The sequence below is a fragment of the Halictus rubicundus genome, chromosome 9 (genome assembly GCF_050948215.1).
Source record: "Halictus rubicundus isolate RS-2024b chromosome 9, iyHalRubi1_principal, whole genome shotgun sequence".
NCBI lineage: Eukaryota > Metazoa > Arthropoda > Insecta > Hymenoptera > Halictidae > Halictus > Halictus rubicundus.
In genome coordinates, this window is record NC_135157.1 from 13,280,820 (window position 1) to 13,305,465 (window position 24,646).

At 45.3% G+C, this 24,646-nt stretch overlaps 1 protein-coding gene across 1 annotated transcript in view; it reads right to left on the bottom strand.

Annotated features, from left to right (window-relative positions):
* Window positions 1-2,027: 2,027 nt before the first annotated feature.
* Window positions 2,028-24,646, bottom strand: part of LOC143357359 (uncharacterized) — a 52,933-nt gene continuing 30,314 nt past the window's right edge. The window contains exons 3-10 of the mRNA XM_076793773.1: window positions 24,584-24,645; window positions 11,702-11,904; window positions 10,302-10,582; window positions 9,061-9,483; window positions 7,643-7,852; window positions 6,645-6,811; window positions 5,374-5,498; window positions 2,028-4,447 (exon numbers count right to left, since the gene is read on the bottom strand). Of these exons, the coding sequence (XP_076649888.1) occupies window positions 3,468-4,447; window positions 5,374-5,498; window positions 6,645-6,811; window positions 7,643-7,852; window positions 9,061-9,483; window positions 10,302-10,582; window positions 11,702-11,904; window positions 24,584-24,645 (2,451 nt within the window). The 3' untranslated portion in view covers window positions 2,028-3,467. The remainder of the gene's footprint in view (window positions 4,448-5,373; window positions 5,499-6,644; window positions 6,812-7,642; window positions 7,853-9,060; window positions 9,484-10,301; window positions 10,583-11,701; window positions 11,905-24,583; window position 24,646) is intronic.

A 24,646-nucleotide genomic window follows, 5' to 3' on the forward strand; every position in this document is an offset into this window, starting at 1 on the left:
AAACCCCCGGTCGCTCGCCGGCCCTTAAGGCGATTAAGATCGGCCCGTTGAGCCCGTAACGATAGAACGGGGAGAGATAATTAAAAAAGTAATGGGTAAGCCGAAACCTGTCCGCAGCGGACCGCCTTCAACGACAAGTCACCGGCGACCATGTTTCGGTTATAATGATGGGCATCCGGCCGGACCTCGTTGGAACTCCCGGCTAAGCTAGCTTTACGACGGGATCGCACGGATAAGTGGCCACTCCGAGGTTTTCCGCGAGGTATCAACTCACTTATGGCCCCCCGTGATGTTAATTAATTATTTAGAGGAGCGCTCGGGTCGAACGCGGGCGCTGGAACGCCGAGGGATCGGCTCTTTCGAAGCAATCACTGCGAAGTGTGAAACAATCGCAAGCGTGATTATTAACCACCTGCACTACCATTTATTTTACGGTCACTATGATTAGAACTCCTTTCACAAGAATTACTTCTTTGAACTCCTCGTTCATTCGCTATAGTGTCCACGAAAGAAGAAGGAAGCTTATATTTATCGTGCCCTTGTAATCTTCAAGGGATATTTACCGGCAACAACAAGATATAATTTTATTTCAGTTATAAAGAAATCTAGGACGTACACGTTCAGCAGTGCAAGGGGTTGAGGGCTTGGTCTGAGCTTTTCTATTTTGTTCGAGTCAATACAGCGATTTCTCCGTATAAGTCGCCAAGGCCTGGGTGATAAACGTCGCGGAATTATCCCCACTATCCTATACCCCGGGCCACGAAGTTCGAGAGGCCTTGTATTGAACTATGAGGTTTTTTTACTGTGGCGCCAAAAATTATTTGAACACTTAATCGCACGAAAAATACAAAACAAGTGTGCGTAGAGCTACGTTCACGTCGAAGCAACTTCTTTTCGCCTTCTTCTTTCACCGAAAAGAAGAAAACAACGGCAAGGGGGAGAAAGTTGCTCGGTTTTGCCTCGGTGTGGACGCAGGGTGATTGTTGGGTGAGATCTGCGCCGAACAACAATTTCTAACGGAATGTTGTATCGAGGTCAAACAACGCGGCGCCCGGACGGACAAGAACAACGCGCTAACACCTGCGATCCGATCGATCGGGAACTTTCGCAACGAAGTTTCGCGATTTTCGTAGAATGCGCGTCCTCTTCTCGAGGAGCGGCAAGTTCGTTAAGAAGTTCCGCGCGCCGAAGAAAGCCTCGGCCGAAGACGGGGAAATTCTCACGAGCACTCCGATATCCTTTCGAGCACTGCGGAACGAACTTAGCGTCCGGACGGAAATGGCCGAACGAGTTGGTTAACCTTCGCGCGATCAAACTCGCATACGAGCCCCCGGAAACCACGAGCATGCTTGTTAATCAAACGTCGCGATGCTCGACACTGTTCCTGTCCGGCTCGCAGACTCTTCGCGCACTATTTTATCTCTAATGTCGCTACTACATTGCACTTATCTTAGAATATAAAACAAAACATTGTCTACTTTCTTCCAAAAATTTACTCCCGAATTATATCATTTTTGTTGGCCCCTGCTCGGTTTTAAATGATAAATGAAATCCATTCGAACTCTTCGGTCTTCGGTCTAACATCACAACTAAATAATAATTCCTTGTCCGGTTTTATATTTTATTGGTATCATTGTAAAAATTTCCTTTCTTCCTATTTTCTTACTTTCTTTATCTTCTTTTGTCTACTATATACAATTATTTAAATAAAATTCAACCACATTTCTATTTTATCTAATATTGCAACTAGGTTATATATCTTTTTTTTTAATTGAACCCCTAAAATGGAATTTAAAAATATCTTACCTAGTTTTGATCCAGACAGAGTGGCCCAAAATTTCATTTTTTTTTTTCTAAATATTTAAGCACGTTTGTTTCACACAATTTTGTTACTATCAAGCCAGCCTTTGTTATCGTCCTGTTGAACGTGAATAACAGCGGGCGCGTCTACGGCGTGGCCGTATTTAAATTTTTGATTAAAACCATCGAGCCAGGTGCAGCGAGGTGGGAATTGTGTAAATGCGTACTGTGCTTCATGAAATACTGTATTTAGTTCGTGGAATTATACTCTTCTTACACGAAACGTTAGTTCCTTACAATGGTTTCCGGAAGGTAATCTAGAGAAGGGGGTTCGGGAGGGGCGGGTAGCAGAACATGGCGGCCTCGTAACCCAGATATACATAATTCATGTGTTCCTTCTTGCGACCTCGATAACTGAATTTGTTAGTTACTTGTGCGTATTGCTTAAAAGTCTATTAACGTCTATTAACTATGATCAAGGATGGAACGATGAAGAGGTAGTGAGACGAAACGGAGATCATACCGAAGCTCTCGCGACGAACACAACCGGAGACAGTAGCGAGATCTTCTAATGTAAAACTTCTTGAACAGTAGTATACATTAAATAAGGGGAAGTACATTAAATTATTCATTCGACGAACAGAAAGTTTCGACGTTCTCTTATTTAAATTAATGTATTTCACACTTCTCTATTCTTCTCTCGCGCTTCGGAACCCTCGAGAAACGCCTGAACGTCGTTTTCGATTCGAAAGTGTCTTCGTACAGCCCATGAACTTATTAATTTGCATTAAAATTCGATCACACATCTTTAACAAATTCGTACAAATTGATTGCGGATTTCGTGTTTATGACAAAAATGTGTTGGTCATATGTGAAACAGTAAACACGCTCAAAGAATCAGAAAATATCGATGTACTGTCTTCCACCGATTAAAATTATTAAGAAAACAAACAAATGTTCATGAAGCTCCTATAGCCTATATTCAACGCAACTTTTATTCTCTATAAAAATCTTTTTGCATCCATGATTGTCGCAAATAAATTTTCACACCGTCCGCGTCTTCGTTTATAAAACTACAAACAGTTTCACCGTACAACAAACATAACTCGTCGATGCATAAAACAGCGACAGCCACAGGATGTACAAAGACTTGGACGCCCTCAGCAACAAATAGAACATATTGTCAGGTAACAAATACCAACGACGTGAACAATAACCAAAATCATCTCGTCGATCATCCAGCACAAAAATAGACTGCGGACGTGACGCGCTTACGACAAAAATTAGTAAAAATGTCAGAACAAAAGATTAGCCGTCCGGGTCTGTCTCGACCCGGAGTATTCAAATCGCCAACTTGCAAGAATCATTAAATAAATCCCTAAACGAATACCGTTTCTATCACCGGACGCAGAAGATGATTTCGCGCAAAGATCCGCAGTCTACCAGTGATCTAGCACGGGTCCCGGGAGCGCACCGCAGTAACAAAAACGCGAGTGTGGATCATCGTCAAACCGGACAACCTTGCGATCACCGCTCCGCGCTGCGAACCTTCAAACGCTTATCGGTCACCGAAAAGGTCACGGCGGAAGCGTTCGTGGCGCGTCGACAATGGTCGACCATGTTCCCGGTTATGTCGAAAGTACTCGAAGACGTGGGCTGCGCGGCGATCAGATGAGTCTGTCGTTAGGGTAAGCTTCGGTGACCGCGGATCCATTTCGTGGGACTTCCCCGTCCCGTTTCCCGAGGCTCCTGTGTCTCCTTCTGGGCGGTGTGGGTACGCTTTCCGAGTCCTCCATCAAGTCCTCGAGGCTCCTGTTCATCCTGCTGGGCTTCTCGGGCGGTTGGTCCGTGGGACACGCGACGTCCTCCCCGATGTCCCCTAGCCTTGCCTCGTTCCGACGAGAAACGGTGTTCTTATCTAAATCCGTCGGACGTTCAGTGAATTCTCGATCGTCCCGATCATCCGTCTCGAGCAGGGTCTCCTCCCATGCGCAGAACGAGACCTTCCTGCTGGTAATCGGCTTCCTGTTCTCCAGGATCTGTCCGAGGAACACGGCGGGCTGGCTGGTGGATCCCTGGACTGGATGATCCGCGACGTCGACCGACGGGTTCCGGTTTACTTTCGCATCGTCAATCTTCGGGCCCGGGTCGAGCAGCTTGTCCGCCTTCGCCTCGTCCTTCACGGTTTCCTGAGGCTCCTCTTTCTCCAGCATGTCGGACAGGGCAGCCTCCAGCTCGTTCAGGCTGGGCGTCATCGAGCTCAGATTGCTCTCCTCCGCGGTCTCGTCCTTGAGGACCTTCAGCAACGTCGAGTGGTCGTTGTCCAACAGCTCCGGTTTGATCCTCGGCTCGGGACTGGGCGGCGGTGTTGTCGTCTTCCGGTCCAGGTTCTTCCTCAGTTTGTTGTGCACGTCCTTCGCCAGCTTCTCGTCGAAGAAGTTCTCCAGCTCCTGTTGCTCCAGCATCTCCCGCGGCAACGATTCCTCGGAGATCGTCCTGATCAGACTGGCAGGACGACCGGACAGCTCTTTCGGCTCGTAGGTGTCCTCTTCCGGCTCGCTCTCGTTCGACAGGCTGCTACGGAAGATCATGCCCGGCTGGTCCGATCGATCCGCCTCCGTCTTGCCCCCGCTGACTCCGATCGTATCTGGGAAATGGAACCTCCGCGGTTTAACTAGTCACGTACCGGGATAGTTGGGTCCTTTCTGCTCGACCGAGACGATTACCCGTGTCAGAAGCGAACCCCAGACCCGGGGATATCTACCCGCGCGACCCGCAGGGACCGCACCAGGGACGGCCGCGCCGCGCTAATTTCACTCCTCGACTACTGACTCGGGATTTATGAGCGACCGTGTACCGGGCTAACTTCGAAAGCGATTCGGACCACGCCGCAACCACTGTCTTCGCTCGGATCAGCCGAATGCTTTTTACCTTGATTAAGACTTCTCGAATTTTGGTACACTGTATTCCACCGTTCCTACGTTTCAGCACGGTTGGAAGGAGAAAATGGAATCAGTACCGTGCAACTCTCACTCGGTTTTTAAGAAAAATTACTTTTCGGCAAAATTTTCTAAGAAAATTACCCCTTTTTCTTCATTAATATACTCTACTCAAAGCTAGACCCATTCGCATCTCTGCAAATCAATTTTTTGTTACATATCTTCGAACCCACTTCGTTGAGATCAACGTTGATTTTTAGTACATAATATAATACAACTTGTAGTGATTTTTTTACTATAAATCTTGAAAAATTACTGTGATTTTATCTAGCTGATTTGACGAGGAAGAGTTATAAAGATTTGCTCGGACAGTTTTGAAGGTATTAGAACAGAGAAGGAGTTGCGCAATGTGCACGGCACTGTAAACCGGAGTACATCGTTAATCCCTGTGACAGATTTGGTCGAACGAAAGTTCAGGAGGTCGAGGGGGAAGAAAGGAGGAAGACAATGCAGCGACGTTGCACAATTGCAACAATGTTATTCGAGGTGCAGCAGCGGTCTGGGAATCGAGAGCGAAGGGAAACGTCAACGTCGACGAGAGCATCGAGGCGCTACGACTTTCGGATCTATTTACCAAGAGCTGAACGATGTTTCGCCTCGTCCAGGTAAAACGGCTCCGTGGAAGCAGAAGTCTCGCAGGCGGTCGAATTTCTGCAGCTGTCCTCGAGCGTGGGTGGCTTGAAGTACCTCAAGTGGGTCCTACGGAAACAATGCATTCGCCTGACAATATAAACTAGAAAAAAGTCGAGACGACGTATACACAAGCTGAACGCAAATATGCGTTGTATACGTAACACTTGGATCGTCTACGAAAGACGAATCATTCGGAACACCTCGTTCGGAAAATATGAAATATAAAATCGACTCTTGCGACCCTGGGAAGATCGATGCCAAGTGGTGGGAGTACAACGATAACATAAATATTGTTATGCATTATGCCTAGGTGGATTTCTATGCAAAATAAAAATCGGGTTCTTTAACCCTTTGCGCTCGGCGCTATTTTCAATCTAAAACTAAATTTTTCTTCCGTCTTGCAATATTTTCATGTTATTCGCACGAAACAGATCCGATTTCTACATACAATGTTTAAATGTTTAGTAATCTATTAAATACGAATTTTGTAATGTAACAAATATTTTTCTTTGAAATAATGCCACAATAATTTCTAGTGGTGCTTCAGAGTCACCACTCGAGTGCAAAGGGTTAATTGCAAATCGTGGGAAATACATAAACGTTTATTTCTATTAAGTAGGAAATGATAAAGTAGAATTTTTCAATGACTGTTTCGCATTCGATGTGATAATATTTGCATAAGTGTATGAAATCCGTAATCTAGTTACACCGTTAAAGAAAATTTGACGAATTATGCAACTTCTGTAGCTTACAACCTCGAGGGAATATTTTAAATAAAATCGAACAGTTGCCATTTTCTCAAGAATAATTTTTATATTCTAGGTCGTACGACAACTGCGCGCATATAAAACGGAGCCTAATTAGAATTGTTAATGCCAGATAATCTGGAGGACGTAAACGTACTACAAACTGTATTTCTAGGTAAACTGAAAAGGTTAGCACAATGATAGTAATAATTAACGTAATTCGTTCTTTTACAAAAAATTCTGAAACATCAAGGAGTTCATCGGAAAGAAGTTCTTACCGGAGGAAGAAGTGTAAAAATGAACTGTAAAGAGGGATTTTATAAATGTCAGGGTACATTTAATAAAAATGCTTTAGAGTAGGGTCACCCTAAGCATCAGAATATAGGCTCACACCACTTGGCATCGGCGGGGCCCAATTAAATCCAGTTAATCTCTCGAACGCCGACCGTGGATTATCTGTACCGACCTATTTGGATCCACTTCAGAATATTCAGGCTCGCCGAACGCCGGGGACGGTGTTTTTCCAAAAGACTCGGGCTTCTGAATGTACACCGGTGATTTTCGTCCATAATCGAGCACATCCTCGTCCTCGCCCTCGCCGGAGTCGTTCCCCTTACTGATCCTCCGGGGCTCCTAATAAAGAAAAGCTCGATTCTCTTACACCTTGGCCAGCACGCCATCCATTCTAATTCACGGATTCTTGCCTCAAAGGAGCCACGAGAAGATCCTAAAGGTAACGTGACTATCATTCGAACGACTCTATAAATATTAAATTGTCCAGGAAACTTTCGACTCTTTCGAAGTTACAAGCATTTTACGGCGTCGTCGCAATTGTGAGTAATGCGCGTTTGGTTGCAATTCTTCAACGTTACCGCTTCAACTATCTCAGTTCTAACACGAACGCTCGGCGTACGCCCAGTGGAGGGGATAGCCGAACTAAGATCGTGTAGCTCCGTTCGGCTTAGATCAAGACTTTACCGTAGTTCGATTCTGTTAGGTGGAGACAAGTGTCGAATCATTTCGTTTAATGCAAAGTTGATGTAAGTTAATATTTGTCTGTTTGGTTTCACACTGGAGGGTTTAATCGTCGTTAAATAAAGTAATTGTAACACAATTTTACCGTGACTCTCGGAAGACAAACTTAACATTTCTCGATATTATCGTGTTTTATAGAACTTTTGCTAAATTCCAAATTATCCAGTGATCAAGTTGCACCATTTTTGCAATGAGCAGCTCGACTGTAGTGGTCGAAGGATTTTCAAGAACCGAGGCACCAATGTCTACAAATAGTGTTCGTCACTGGTGCGAGAGGCGGCAAATTAGAACAAAAATTAAAAAAAATATATAATTAACGAAGGAAGGAATTTTATATTTGACTGCGACAATTTTTATTTTGCACAAAGGCCGGCAAGCTGATTGTGAGATTGTTTGGCGTCTGAAGGAGTAGAAAGACGGAGCGTTTACCTCGAAGGAGAGCCGGCGCTGGTGACTCAATTCGCAATTACCGATGCCACCGAGTTCCCAATCCTCCGATTTACTCGGGTCGTACTTCAGGAACTCGGCCTCGACCACCGTGTCGCCCCCGCACTCCAACTTCTCCAGGTCCAGTTCCTCCGATAGGTTATCGGGGCTGCAGCGGCTCGGAATGTAGTCCTCGAGTCGCACGCTCGTTTTCTGGGGATTAGAATAAATTCGTGGTATATATATTTATATATATGTGTGTGTGTGTGTGTGTGCATGTGTGCATATATCCGGGGCGCAATCACGCTTCTTGCGGCGGATTAATCCTTTCGCCGAGACTCCCGACGCGCACTATACTATACACGGACCGTTAGCAGTCCGAGCGGTTTCTCATAGAGCGTCTTTGTGGATTTGCTGAACGCGGTCGCCCGGATTTCGTGACTTCGCCGGGCCCTTTGAGGAAAAGGGACGTTCCCAGGGATGTACCGACACCAACTTTATGCCCGCGGACTTGCGAATCGTGACTGGTCGCACGGCGAATCAAACGAACGCGAAGAACGCGAAGCGGATTTGCCGGATTGGTAAACTCTCCGAAGCATTTACAGCGACAGAAGCTTTTTGGGAAATTGTGGATTGAAGAATTTAGCGAATCTCTCAGCACTATTTTATTCTGTCTTTCTTGCATCGAAAATCGACTTTGAGAACGCATTCTGGGTTTACTAACTTTTCACCCTTATTTATTTAACCCTTGATTTACCCTGATTTAACCCTTTGCACTCGAAGCTATTTTAACCCCAAAACGAAACATTTCTTCCGACCTAGAATATTTCCCTTCTATATATATATTTTTTTCATGTTATACATACGAAAATATTGCAATTTACTCGTACAATACAAACAAATTTAACACTAGAACTACCGAGCAATAATTGCGAATGATGTATACTGCTTTGTAACAGTGACAAGACTGTATCCATTCAGACTTCACACAACTTTTATCGTAATATGTGCTTCAATGAAGAGGTCCATTAAACAATTTCTGATGAAAAAATGTTTACAAATTCAGTAATTGTAGAAGAAAAAATTAGGAACCAGTCATTTTGACTGGTCCGGTAGTTCTAGTGTTAATAATGTAAAAAATATTTTGAATAATGATACAGAAATACAGTGGTGCCTTACAGTCGCCATTCGAGTGCCAAGGGTTAAATCTCTAGAATGTGAGTTGATGTAACAGGGTATATTTTCTTAAAATCTAAACACGTTTCGCACCATTTAAATTAAGATGCTCGAAATATGTACGAGAATGGGCCAGCAATTTTAATAGGCAAAATAAAAAATGCCGGTACTGGGGGTTACAGCGAGAAAAATTATAATGCTGTAACCCCGAGTTGGCGAAGTGGTTCAACCAAAAAATGGCATACCTCGGAGAAGGGCGCGAGGAAGGATTCAGCCGGAAGCGATCCAGTGCTGCTCCTGACGGGTCTCCGGGACTTTGTTCTGTCCCCAGCAGGCTGCTGTCCTTTCATCCCCTTCGTTTGATGCCTGGCCACGTCCAGCTCGTCGTAATTTGGCAGACTGACGGTGCTGTAGTTCTTGGTCCTCGCGTGACCATTCGATTTCTCGGCGTCCCTCGAGGTATCCTCGATCTGCTTCTCGGGCTCCATCAGCCACCTTTTGTCCTCGCGATTAGGCGTCGACGAGTCCTTGCTGGTCCTGCTTCTCGCGAACCTCTCGTACTCCTCGGTCTCGCGAGGCTTCCGATGATTCTGGTTGATCTCAAGGAGGTGCGAGCTCCTCTTGCCGGACACCATGTCGCTCGATATTATCCTTCCGGTACCGTTCACCTGCTTCCAACAATATATTAATTAGTTGTAATTTATTCTCAGCCTTCTTACAGAAAAATCTGTTCCTCCAATATTATGTAACATTTGTACCCATTTTTACTATTCTCTGCACTCAATTTTACAATTTTGTTCACCCTCCTTCAATCCTTATGGCCATTTTTACCATTTTGTTCGCTCTGCTTTAATTCTTGTTACCATTTTTAAGTTTATTTTATCCTTTTTAATCCTTACAATGTTACTTAATCTTTGTAGCCTTTTTTACAACTTTATTCACTCTCTTTTAATCCTTGTGACCATTTTTACCATTTTTTTTTCACCCTCGATCGATGGACCATTTTCATAACTACACTGTTGAGATGGCTCAAGACCACGGTTTTACCAGTCGATTTTTCAAAGCATATTTTTCAAGGTACCATTTTCGAAATCTGTAAGTCTCTCGATTGCAGAGAGAGGATTTTCATCCAGAATTGTGAACTCCAAAATTGATGGATTTAGAAAAAACCTCAAAAAACAAATGGCCCCTCGAACTCGGCAAGAATCGAAAGCCTCGACGACGCTGCCATTTTTCCTGCAGCAGCCGCATAGCAAACAGCGACTCGGATTCGCGAGGCGGCTGGTTCGTAAATATTTTTTAATGTCGCGGATATTTGTTTCACAGATTCGCGGCGCGGCGGTGGCCTCTATTTGCCCAATCGGGGCGCGTTTTACACGAGTGTAAATATTCTCGTGAATGTCGAATTCGAATTTACAATGGAAATGCGGTTCCCCGCCGTCGACGACGACGACGACGACGAAAACGAAAACGTCGTTCTACTCGCCTTGTGTTCATAAATCTCCTTCGTCTTTCTTCCATCTCGCGGCGCGTCCTCGCAGAGCCGATGTTTGTCGGGCCTGATCTCCTCTTCGGCATCCTCGTCGTCCCCGCTGCTCTTCGGAGACTTCACCGAGGAGTACAGTGGTTCGTCACCTGTCTCCGAACGCTTCAAATTCGCAGGTGCGTTCTCTGCAGTCTCGTCCGGCTTCGGGGGCAACGGCCGGCCCTTGTTCCTCTTCTTCCGCCGAGGCGGGGGAACTGGAGCTGACTCTTTCAGATTCGAACCTGTTCGGACATTTATTGAAGTTATTATGTTTACCAACAAGGAACGGCACCCGACACCAATAATGTAACAATTCTTCTTAATTTATTTTTTCATTGTAGTCATTCTTTTAACCCTTTGCACTCGAAGGTATTTTACCAAAACGAAACATCCGACCTAGAATATTTCCCTTCCATGTATTTCTTTTCACGTTATGCATACGAAAATGGTGTTTAGTAATTTATTAAATACGAACAAATTTAATAATGCAAGAAATCTGTTGAGTAATGATACTTCAATTGTTAGTGGCGCTTTACAGTCGCCATTCGAGTGCCAAGGGTTAAAACTTAATTTTATCTGGAAATTCCCCGAAATTCAAGTTATTCTGTCTGGGACGATTTTGCTTTGTCTTCTTAATCTTTCAACAGCGATTTTGTTCGTGATCCAATGCAGGATTTATACGAAAAATTAATTTACATACGTCTTCGTGTTACCTTGATAAGCATCGCACGTCCTTACTGTCACGTTCGATTCTGCTTGAAGTGCATGCACTGTATTAAGTACGCAAATTAATTCGTGCCACTTACGATCAATCACTTCTAACTCTATGTCAAAACATTTCACTGGGTTCATCGATCGCCTGCATAATGGCGTGTAGAAAACGATGGGGATTAAGACTGGAACACGTTTTGATTGTTCGTCGCAATGTGTCACGAATTAAACTGCGCGCTTAATATTTTCAAAAATTCTTCAAGGTGGTCGACATATTCGTGCCGTAGAGATGACACCGTGCCAGCACTTTTGGCCTAACCCGCGCGCTCGGGTGCCGTATATTCGCGTCGCGTCGCGTCGGCTCGAAAGTTTTCCGTCGTGTTGACGAGCCGGGCGCACGGTTTTCCTTTGCTGCTCTTTTTTTCGTTGGAGAGGAGGGCCGAAGCCGGGCAGAACCGCTTATTTACAAAACACGGACAAATACCGGGCCATCCCTGCGGCTCGGTGGCGGGGATGGTGACGCGCGGGGGGTGGTGGGAGGAGGGTGGCCACGGGTGCCGGGGTCCTTATCAGCTGGCACGTCGTGGCGGGGCATGTTCTCGTTAAGGATACAGCTTGCAGTACGAGCTAACGATAAATTGTGAGCTTACAGCTGGACGTCGGCGTGGTAGCGGGATAGAGGCTCGTGTCGACGGTTAAATTCGTGAGGGCCGAGCTCGGCCTCGGTGTGCTCGGTACTTCGAGGTTCACGTCGACCCAGTCGCTCGGATGAAAAGGCCTGTCCACGGAGTCTATGCTCCTGCCCCTCGTGAGCACCTCCCTTGGCGGCGAACCAGCATACCCAATCTCCGAGCTGAAAGTAAATCGAGAAAGGCCCGCATAAATAACCATACCCGTGGAACCCCGGGGAACCACCCGCCACGCCCATCGATCGCTCGATCATTTTTCATCCGGATTTCCCGTGCACCCACCCTTCCGTCGGTTGTCAGGTTGTTACGCGCGGAACGCCTGATTTTTAACAATACAGCTCTCATCGTTTATAAGACTATCGTCCTCTCGCTTTCCAGCTTTTCCAGCATCGAGCGCGTCCATTTACCATCGCGCCTCGACAATAGCGTCACGTTCGACCAGCATGCCCGCCTAGAGAAGATTTCTGACCACCGGAATACGTCTCCGACGAAACGGGGTAACTTTTATTTGATATATTTTCTACAACGGGCTATAGGGGAAACGATTGCGTGCGAAACCTTCAAACGGGACACCCGGTAGAATGAACATGTAGACTGTAATACTATTTCTAAAAGCCGTCGTTGTGTTTGATTCGAATCCGAAGATGCGACGTTCGATTCTTATGACTCCAAATTGTACACACTGCATGTAAATGATAACTTCAGAATCCGAAGCAAGTGGATCGACCTAGAAAAATGTGTGAAGAACATGGAATCAAAATGACGGGGCTAGTCGATATAAAAAGTAGGAAAAATGCATTGGATACAATTTTCTCGTTCGAACTAGCTTTTTTTAATTTTTTACAAAATCGAGTTTCCTGTTCTGCAGAGATTTATGCAAACACAGGTGTATCCGACAAATATTCAAATTATATTTCCCTTGAAAATCACGTTCCAAACGAGAAATTTTGTTCCGCATTTTTTTTTTTTATCTGTTCCCACGTGTAGAATAACCTGCTGCCGCCGTATCACACATTTCCAAATTGGTTTTCCTCGAAAACGGGGTTTCAAAGGAACAAATTTTGTTCCGCGTTTCCGAACAATTTTTTCTACAAAAAACTGTCGTAATTCTGCCTTTCATTGGCGAAAGTAAGCTAAACGTTATTTCGTTAACCCGAAGTGACTTTTAAAATGATTTCCAGCTACTTTTCATTATTTTATTTGTGCTCGAAAAAATCCCTAATTAACACTCAGTTTACGGGACCCGACAAAATGGCGGTTTCTGATATTTTTAACTTACGACTATCTTGCAAAGGTGCACCCAATAGAAATAATTTGGAAAATTTATTTCTTCGGGTATATACTACAATAAAAAATGGCTAAAAATTTGTTGTTTTCGTAATAAAAGTGAACATAGTAAACTTAGCATTAAGCTGTACATACGTTTTCGCTAAACAGAGTTTTCAGGTTGAACAAAGTGGTTGACTGTTCACGATTAAATTGGCTCCTAATTTCGAATGCCGAAGTTATGATTTCGCCCTCTTCGCGGTGTTTTTCCAACTTCAATTATCGGTTTTGATACCTAACTTTTAATTGGCCGCGCTCGAAAGGAATCCCTCGGTCGATCTAATTCCCGACGAACTTTAAAATAAAAGACGAGTCGCGGAACGTGTCGATTGTTTTGTTAGCATCGATAACGGAAAAGTGGTCCGAAAAAAAAATACTAGGAGAACAGACAATGTCCGAGATAATGTTCCCCTGGTTTCGTAGGGAGCGCAACACGCAACGCAATCTTCCCGCCGCGTTTTCATCATGGCCCCGGGGCCGAGGGGCGGGTGCCGCCGTCACTTCCGGCTTGATTCAGACGCAATTTCTGTATTTCGAAAATTTCGGCTTGACCCGCCGAAAATTATTTGGCATCGCTACAATGCGGCTCTATTATACGGTTACTCGCAAATGCATGCCGTGTTTCTTCGTGTCCCCCGAGCCATAACTCTTCGGGGACGCGGAACGTTGCTGGAATTTCTCCTCGGCTACCCTGCGCGCGCGCGCGCGCAGTCTCTTCCTTTTATACGAAAGTTCCTTTTAACTTCTTGCAGAACGCTCTGACGCACGCGAACGATTCGAGAATATCGACGAAAATCGTGGAATTCCATCGATTAACTCTTTTTTCGTCTTTTCTCCCACCCCCCCACTCCCCACCCCCCGTCCCCTGTTCTCCCCGCGTGCTCGAGAAATTCTTCCTCCATCCGGAGGATCGGATTGTCCTGCGAAAAAGACGATCGAAATAAAAACGCGGCCAAATTCCTTGTCTTTGTGCCGTACCCGGCCTTTCTCTTTCTCTCTGTCTGTCACTTGCTTCTCCCCCCCATCCTCGGCCATTCATCTTTTAATCCTCCGCCGTTTTATTACTTATTTCTTTCGCGAATTGTTTAACACGCCGAACCGGCGGCCATAAATGTCCCATAAAATCCGTGTAATTTATTTAACCCCTTGCCTCGCGATTTATCACCCGTGCTGTCTGGCAAGAGAGTTTCTTTATCGACGATAATACCCACCATGCCTCGAAAACTTATACAGATATCTTTCTCAGCGAGTTTTTACCCGTAGAAGCTTAATATCTATGCAATTTAGAGACGTTTAGCATACCTGCGACTGTGACAGAGACGCACATTTATATCCAGACTGAATTCAGTGTGCCAGTGAGAAAGTTTCCTGCGAATGTCTCGGTAACTCGCGGTTTCCGTCGGAAACGGAAGTTGGATTCGCATTCGGCACATCGAGACGAGAAGAATGACGTATGGCAGGCGCCGAAAGCTTAGGGTAGCGATTCGAAAGTTTCGCCGAAATACGCTTTTTAGAGGTATTGTGGTAGCCAGACATTTTTAGAAAATGTGTAGTCGCTGCTGGGATGTACATTTGTAATTAAACTGGTGTTCGAAATGGAAAATTAATTTTTAGGTGTAATATAATTCGCCGAGGACTATGAGCATGACGCATCGGTTCTACGCAGGGCCGCTTAGGTTCGTGTCGCCGTCGGCTCGTCGCGTAAATTAGGTCGCGACGACGCGACGGTTCGTGTGAGCTCGACCTAACGGAGTGCATAAATAAAGCGCACGTGTCGATGGTGGTTGTTGCACGTCCGTGTACGCATCGATCCACCAATCGCGGACCTCTACATATTGATACACCAAACAGGGATCGTTTATGCGCATGGGGTAGCATAATAATCGGTTAGGAGGCATTACCGGGATCAGCGGTGTATCATGCCCGGGATTTAGGGCAACAGTTACCATATTGCCGTTTTCCAACCGAGCTCTTCGTTTTCGAAGACTCCCTCCAGATTCGAAATTGTCGATCGCAATTTCAATTTCTCTGCAAACTTATGGCTATCAGGATTATTGGACACAAAAATCTCTGTGGAAATTGCATGATTGATATCACTACAATACTTCCGCTCGTGGAAGCACTGGCTCCGGCGTAATACATTATTAATTGGTTTATGGAAGTGCTATTCGACAAAAATTGAATCAGATAACAAGATTTTTCATTTATACTGGTTTAAACTATTCCTCATTTTTGACAGAACCCATGGGAACCGGAGTCACAGGACAGTCAAAACAAATGCAGTTCGAACCCAATATAAAAATATATAGCTCACGTAATTTTGATTATTTTGACTTTAGAAAAATCACACACGTACTTCAAATACCAACAAATATGTGTATAAAATCCCAATTAGGAAGGTTTAATTGTTCCTCTGAAAAGAATTCTCAAATATTGTTGAAAATGCTGTCTCGAGAATCAGAATGTCCCTTTAATAATTTCGATACAGCACAGTACAAAAAATTGAGGTCCCGAAATTCTCTCAATTCTTTCACTGTTCGTCATCAATTCATTTACGTCGGAAAAATGTATACAATTATTAGTCCGATTGTTATAAACACGGTTTGTCGTCGAGGAAGCGATTTACGGGCCGTTCGGCTGAGGTACAGAGTTCGAAAAACGTCGAATCGGAAAGAAGCCGAGCGAAATTGATTGGAGCACCGAGAGGTTCGTTATGAACCTGTCCGTCGGCGCCGTTGGAACTTTCAAAAATTACGGTGCCCTATAAACACGGGTGCGTCGCAACAATTTCAATTCCCCGCTAGCCGGAGCGTTCATTCGAGGCGTAACGTTACTCTCGCGCATATCGTGACACGTAACGAGACACCGGAGGAATGCCGGTGTAATAACTGCGCGAAAGATCTATGCGAAGATAACTACGCTTGTAGATCGTTTTCTGGCCGCGCACGCGAGCTCCGGCTAGATTGTTGCACCGTCGAAAATCCATACGCGGGGATTAACGTCGCGACCGGAAACGGGCATACCAAAAACTGTCCGAACACTAAAATTCCCATTTCTGAAAAATTGTCGATATTTGAACTATGATAAAAAAAAATTTCGACTCGCTTTAAAGCTGGAAATTTCAAAACGATAACCTAGCATATAATTTCTTAAAATACGGAGTCGTTTAATTGAAATGATCTTCAGAAGAGAATGGTTGTGAGAGTGAATAATGGCCGCCTGGAAAGCAGGATTTTCCGCTTTCCGTGGATCCGTCGAAACGTAGTAATTCGATTTGAAAATCCGCGCATTATAAATGGCACACTTTCGGATTCAAAGCGGATCCGACTGCTTGGTAATCTGGCTCGTCCCCGCGTACGCGCATTTACGATGCGCTTGTTTTATATTCCGATCGCGAATCTCATCTCGTGTAAGCACAGGTGTACAGTAACATGTTTATACGCGGACGTTACGACCATCGAGCTATTTTCGGTGAACTTTCCACCTTTCTCGTTTTTGTCGACGACCTTTGCCGTGCGCCGTCCTACGTCGCCATGCTTTCCCCTCTCCCCGCCGCGTTTTATTTAGCATTACCGGAAACAAAAACCGATTATCGATACGCGTCCGAACACAATTGTTCTTCTTCCTTACCGGGCACACGGTTTTCACTTTATTTCCGTTACGGGAACGACGTGTGCGATCCGTTTCTCGATCGGGAACCGTCGAAACGGTACTTTTCGTTGCGTTCGTGAAATGTCCGATTCTTAACTTTTACGTTAAATCAAACTAAACACTTTGTTCTAAATCAAACTTATTGATCGAGGTCTGACATTTCATATGTAACAATTTAATACGTTCGCTTGCTGTGGAACGATGTACAGTAGGGCCCCGCTCGTTGCACGAAAGGGGATTGAAATTGCGTACAAAGATAGAGATTGTGGAACCAAAGAGATACGTAGCCAGATCAAGACTTGTTCCCCCACTCTAACTTCCCCTTCCACCGGGTCACGTGACGTGTTCCAGCCCTGTCGTGCACACTCCGGTGCCGACAGAGAGAGGGTAACTGTTTCCCCTCAATTCGTGCTCCCTCCCCTCAACTGGTGACACGGAGCCCAGGCCCGGGCAACTTCTTCCCCTCTGTCGCTTCACGACCCCTACTACCAGTGTACCGGTTCCCCCACTCTCAACTATTTCATGCTTTGTCATCGCTTGATGGACGCATAGTACATCTACAATTCGCAGGAGTTTGGTGGGGGGACCCAGAGGTGGGGAGAGGAGTAGCCTCTATGGCTCGCGAGCCGCCAGTTGCCCAGGGCAGGTGTAGCCACCAGAATCCCCACCATAACAACTCGCGATGGGAATCGCTAGTATGCAGGATCCCTTGCAATACGCGAGGTTCTACTGTAATTTCCATTCTACGCTCGTTAGACAGATGGTGGCGTATTTAAAAATGCATTAACCTACTTGTTTCGTGGCAAAAGGAAAAGCGTTTCCCTTTTTTTTTTTTGTTTCTGTAGGAGGATTTTATTTTTCTTCCGCGTATTCCAGCGAACTGGCAATTTGCCCTGCGAAACGCGACGAAAGTTGAGAGTTACTGCCCCGGCGGGTAAAGACTCACGCGAATTAGCAATTAAGCAATTATTTTCAGCGCTTAATTCGGAGGTCTCGAATTAAGCGGAGTCTCGGAGCGTCTTCGGGAATCGTAATCAATTTCGAAAGTAATTAACAACTTTCTCGAAGTGGTCTCGACTGTCTTCGCGGCCCCGCCGGATTGGCAAGATTGTACTCTATTTGGAAAACGGCGTTCGAAAGCATAAAAATACGGGGAAAATAAAGAGGATGTGCCGGTCGAATACGAAATTTTACGAGTTTTAGAGATGAAACGGTAAAAAGGAAATTCGACCTTTCCAAATTTGGGTTCATGGCCGCCGGAAGAATTGTACTCGTTCTTCGGCAACCGGCGAAAAGTCTCGAAAAGTTTCGAGTTTACTAGTGAAATATTCGTCGTTTCGTTCGCGCGCGTTTGCAAATCGCGGCCGTTTTTCTTTGACCGACACCTTTCAATTTTTCACAGCCGGTTCCCTCTTCAAGGGAAAGCCCGATTTTTCTAATTTCATCCATCGCCTATGCCTCGCCCACGCTCGACTTTCTCTTTGCCCGCGCGTTTTATTTCGCCCCGTTTCTTTTTGCCTCGCAGTCGTTTCATTCGATTGCCGCCAATACGATTTGCGTGTTTCTCTTCCGAGAGAAACGAAGGACTTCTGTTATCGAGCTTTTCCGGCGTTTCTTTCGCTTTCACGGTTGCCGCGCTGTGCGTGGATATTGTTCAAACGAAAATTGTCCGTCTATTTTACCTAAAACATTATCCACGATTATTCCATCACTTTTGAGGCCTTACTTGACCAAATTTGTTCCTCATTTTTGCTCTATAAAACAGCCAAAAAAAAAAGTTTCAAGCAGTAGTTCGAAAGAGGAAGATTCACTCTAAAAATCTGTAGTAAATTCATTCGGTAAAAAAATTTTTTGATGCGTTTACAGGCGATTCAATGTTCAGCATTTCCGACCAAAAACGTGTCCTGATTTTTTCCCCTGCTACGTCATGCAAAAATATCCTAGAAAGAAATAAACACCGGCCTGGCAAAGTAGAAGCTTCGAGCTTTAAAATGAGTCCAAATTTATTATCGTACAATTGTTTTTAACGAAATTATCGTGACTCAAATACAGACAATTTTTCGGGACCCGGAACTTTATTCTTCAGCAACGATGTGTTCTTCAGTGCCGTCTTAAAAATTGTCATTCTATTCCGCGTCGTTGGATTTCAATTAAACGTGAGAAAGAATTGTCGATTTTTCGTGTCAGTTGGAATAGGGGAAAGAAATGCGAGCGGTTACGTCAGAGAAATTTCTGTCGCAAAAGTATAAATCAGAATGGTCGACCGCAGGGATAAAGGCGCCAGTAAAGGACAAGAGCCGGGACAGGTCGGCCGCTATCGCGAATGAAGATCTCGATCGCGTGACAGCTTTTGTTCCCATATAGAGAGAAGTTTTAGGTATGGCTGCACCGAATCCGCGGCACGGTTGTTGCGTGGGCCATGTTTAGGCTGGTTTGCACGCCCACGCCATGCTCCCAAGGCGATTCCTTTTTAAGGTCAGTGGAACGAGAACTGCGCCCGCAGGTGGCCACAAATAAGATGGCCGGTGAGAAGCTACTGGACGACGCCATTTCGGGAATTCCTGTTCACCGTTGCGAACCCCGTGGCGCCAAACCAATCCTCTAACTCGGACCGAAAAATTCCAAAATTCCTGATACAGTGACAAGTCAATGATCTTAATCATCTGTTCATTGAAAAATCGATTTTCTAAAGAAATTCCCCATAAGCCTTCTATTAGACTTCAAATGCTTAATGAAAAAAAAATTACCAGAAGTACAATCTATGTACTTTCGAACAACGTTCTCGCTTCAAATAAAAGTACGCTAACTTCTCCAAAAAAAAAATTGCTAAAAATCACCTTTTCTGCATACAGCAAACCCGTCAAAATTGTGGAGTAGCATATCTTATAACGATCTGTGAATTGCGTTCTGTTAATTGGACAAGTCATCTTCTAGACTTCCCAGAGAAATGGGAGGGTTCCCGGAGGGATGGGAATGCCTGGTTATCCGACCGGTATTGCCATAAATGCCGGCGAAAAACTGGAACATCAAGCTCTCGAGATTTCCATCGGCGATGACGTTTCGCCATCGGCGTTTCACGGGGCGGCTCTTAGCGCTTCATTCAAATTGCCTCGGTGTTATTCCAGTTTCCCGGGGAAACATCAAATATTGACCAATTAGCTGTGCTCTCCCCGTGCCACATCTTAAATTAGCTTCTACTCGGCGCGGGCTCGGAGAAATTACATGCTCGCGAGGAACACCACGCGTTTTCGCGTAATTGGGACCCGCCGGTGGTTCTTATCGATCGGGCCGGATGATAATTCGCGTGCGGAACTAATTCGTGTCTGGCAAAAGGAGAGCCGCCGCCGTTGCCGACGCCGACGCCGACGCCGACGCCGCCTCGCCAGAGCGTTTTCTTCGTTAGCTCGAGTGTCCTTTCGCCCCGGAAAGAAACTCGAAACGCGCGGCGGTAAATCGCAAATGAGGCTAATGGCTGCCATTTCACGGCAGTCTGGCCCCTGTCAGCTCGGCGGAACGCGCAACAATTATGTATCCGCTGTTACCGAATCCGGAGCAATTTCGTCGGAGCCCAGAGATTTTCCGGCGGCTGAAAGCGATCATGAAAACAGCGCGCGCGCTCTGTCTCTCCGAATCCTGAAAATTTTGAACAAAGGCTAGCGAAAGCACACGATTCTAGAAAAGAATGAAAAGAATTCTAAATTCTAAATTTGTTCGCGTTAGCTGCGGAAAATTTCGCTCTGCATTTAAAAATCGGCACACAATTGAGCAATGATATATTTCGCTAAAGAGTGGAATCGCGTTAAAAAAAAGGGCACAGAAAGCGGTTCTAAAAATTAAATGCGATAATCGCGCGATCCGGGAAATTGTTCGGGAACCGAGCGGGATTTTCGCGAATGGTTGAATACGAAACGAGAGTTTTCGTTTCGACAGTCTTCTTTTTTCCAGGGGGCGATCTAAAATTCGTGGGAATTTTTACCAGCGAGTGGTGGGGGGGGGGGTTGATTGGATCTGTTTCGCTATTGTTCCTCTGCACGGGTTTTCCGTGAGGTTTCGTGGCCAGGGCGGATCCTTGAAGGAGGACCCTTGTCCCGGGCGTTCCCGTACGTGAATCCAATCTAAACAATGACTCGAGGTCGGAGAACGTCGGTCAGCCGCGAAGTCGACCTTAAATGGTCACATTCTGGTGTGGCTAGGTGCGACGTGCCACTCGGACCACGTAATTTCTGCCGCGTTTCGGTCATTCGTGTTCTCGTCGCCACGAATTGGATCGCCGTGGGACTAATGGCGTTTCGTGGCGACACGCGAAATAACTTTTGATCAACGGGCATGACGAGACATCCTATCGGTTCTACGATATTGCTCGTGCTACACCGACGTCCGTAATTATACCGGCGAGCACGGTCAAAGAAGTCTCCCCGCACACGGCGAACAATCTCGTAATTGACAATCCCGACGAATTTCAATATCGACGTCCCTCGATTTTAGATACCGGTCTGTTCGGACAAACTTGGAAAATTCGGAGACCGCCCCTGAAAATATTCAAATCGATCTTAACACTAGGTTTACGGGACTATTTTTAATATTTTTAATTTACGATTATTGAGATTGTGAAAATCCATCTACGTGGAATTACTCAGCAAACTTGTTTCCTTAGGTATATATTATTTAAACAATGGCTGAAAACTTGGATAGACACATTCTCCTTATTTTTATAAAGTAACGTAAAGTACTCGCTTTTAATGCTCCGTAAACCTAGTGTTAAGTGGTAAAAGTGGGTGTAATTTGTATTTGAATTGTTGTGTGAGTTATTCAAATTCAAAAGTATGTGTTATGAATTCTCTGTCATTGTTGATTACCTCCAGACGAATTTATCGGAGCAGCGTGTATTATTTTGCATTTTTCTTCGGAATGATAAACCACAAACAACCTAATGAAAAAATAATTACTCTATCAGATCGCGTCCGCGGAAGACCGTTATTTCCCCGAGGCTCGCAGGAAAGCTCCAACCGTCGAATCTCCGTCAAAGCTTTCAGAGAAACGGCGCGGCGAGACGCGCGGTGACGGAAGATCATTAAGTCGGCCTCTCAAAAGACGTTTCAAAAAGGCTCCGTCCGAAATCATTCCTTCCGCCGAGCCGAAAAAATAAAGGCTCCGACGCGTCGGGATCGCTGACACATTCCGAACGTGAGATAGAACCCCCTCCCCCCACCCCCTGTGTTTCCTCGGGAAAATCATTCGCGCGTTTAAAGAATTTCAGTGCGAGCCCGGGCGACTCTCTTTTTCCGTCAACTTTTTCCTCGTGGAAATCGCCGGCGAACAAACCGGGCATTTCAAATACCCGTGTCGCCGAACACAGCCTCTTTTCTCTCCATTTTTCCCTCCCGGAATCCCCGGCGAGGGGTGTCCACCCTGACGTTCCCGAAAAATCAAATTTTTCCCACTATTTTGCGACAAATCCTGTTTAGACAGTGACACTGCTACAGTATTGAATTCCTCGCCTCGAAACATCGATTTTTGGCATCCTCTCGTCAAGATGTACAGCATTATATAGCAAAAACTTAAAAATTTCTGGTTTCGCAAGGTGAAGTTTAACCAACGAATATACAATATAAAGAAGCTATATGTTTCCTAAAAGATTTCAATTTGATTACTCCAATTTTGTCGCGAAGTGAAACTGCAATAATAGAACGAAGTTGGATAAAAATGAATAAATCTGTTTGGACTTCTTCACTGCATGAAGAATTCCGAAAAATGGAATAATCTTTCGAACATCAAAGCAGGAAGAGCACTTAAAGCGGAACGAACCGAGCGTCGGCGGCGCGGTCCGATTATGCGCGCGGAAATACTCGCGGAAATTATGATGGCCGGGGAAAAGCCCGACCTGTTAAACGCCGATGAAAAGCGATTTCCGAAGCTCGAACGAATTGCCTCCATCGAATACGCCCTCTGATTAGTCCTTTCCGAGCTCCTTACACCGCGGAAAGTCGATTCGGAGGATGGAATAGTGTCTTTCAGAATGCTTGATTATGTTTTTCTGCTCGCGGCTACATTACCGAGCCCGGTAGGTATACATTTGCTCGGAAAGCAAGCTGCTTTTCGAGCGTCTTCCGAGATGCTTTATTGTTATGAATCGTACATACTTTAGTGCTCGCGGTTATTTTATAATAACGTATATATGTACATAATCAGATTGCGGATGTTTAAGAACATGAGAGAATTAAATTTTCAACAACGAATTTGGTGAGAACATGTTCACTAGATTTATCGATTTAGGGAAGACTATGTAGTGGAAAAATGATTCGCATAAAACAGAATAACTTATTTCACCGGAAATTTGATTCTTGTCTTTACAGAGAACTCGTTCTTACTAAAACGATAAACCGGTTCACGCTACTTGTTACATTTTTTTACCGATTTTTCGATGAAAAGTTCGACAATAACTCTGTCAGCCTGATCTCGTTAATTTGTCCCAAGCGTAATCGCATAAAATGCATGGAATAACGGCATTGAACAACAATTTATTACGTAAGGTGAGAACTTCATTATCCAGTAACAAACAGTTGTCCTCAATAACGCTGGTCGCTTCTACGAGCGAAATAAACGAGGCTTCTGTGAAACGCACAAACTTCAGTCGTGTTAATAAACTCACAGGAACAATAAACAATTCACCGCGAGACATGGTAAGAATAGCCTTGAAATCCTGACCTGTAGCAAACGTGAACCTTCCGAGAACGGTTTCACTATAATTCCACTTAGCTAAATTACCGTGGTTTCGTGAAAGTTTGCTTAATTTACTTAACGCGCGTTCCGAGCGCGTGAAAACATTCGGACGCGACCGTAAATAGAACGAGTCGGTTCGTTGAGATTTTCGTCGATCTCGCGCGATAAGCTTTCGCGTTGATAGATCGGCGGGCTTGACAACGCATTCGATCGGATCGCATCTGTTGCGCCGCCGGAGTCTGCACTTTTTTTTAATCAAGCACGCGCGCGTTCGCGCTCGCGATTCTCGCGCGAGCCGTGAAACATTCGTTATCGATCGGCGCCGTGAAAAAGAGCGAAACCCGCGCGAGGTAAACAATCGCGAGACGCGGCGAGAGCTCTCGGCGACCATAAAGAGGGCCGAAAGCGAGAATAAAAGTGCGCGATTAATGGACAGCCGAGCGAAGCTATTCGGAATCCTTATTATCTCCGCTTGTACTCGTCCTCGGGTGTTATTAACAGCGGCGCAATTCCACCGAGAAAGGTGCGGGCAACTTTCCAGCGGGTCGGGGCTCTTAAAAACGACGCTTAAATCCTGTTTCGCGCCACCGATAAAGCTCTCGTACAAGCCACCGATCCACTTAATTGTCTACGTATCCGCGATACTTTAAACGAACACGCGGCCGAGTGATTCATATCGCCGGGGGACACGCGGACCGACGAAAGCTCGAATGTTAATAAAACGGCGAAACGGCCACGAATAAAAACCGAAACGAAACTACGCGTCACGACACACGTTCTACTCGGCTCCCATTGTTCTTTTATGCCCGGCCGCTGTACGATTCTACGGCTCTCCCGTTCTCGCGCGTTCATTTTTAATCGCGTCGCTTAATTAAAAATTATATCTACGATTGCGCCCCGAAACTATTTCCGCACGGGGCGTTGCCGAAATCGCGGTAACTACGGGCGAGAGTTATTCTACTGAAAAATATATGTTTCAACTTACAGTCAATACACAAAGAATTGTTTAAAAAGTCTGTACTGCCTTGTCGACTGATTTTTCAAACAATTTTTGGATCGCGATATACGGGAGTATGCTGCGATTGCTACGGCCCTGGTGTTACGGTTAAGAAAGGGCTCGAGAACATTAAAATCTGGGCCACGTACCTTGTCACCCTTTGCGTCGCGCCCCCGAGAACGGACCCTTCTTCCTTCAGGCTTGGATAGATC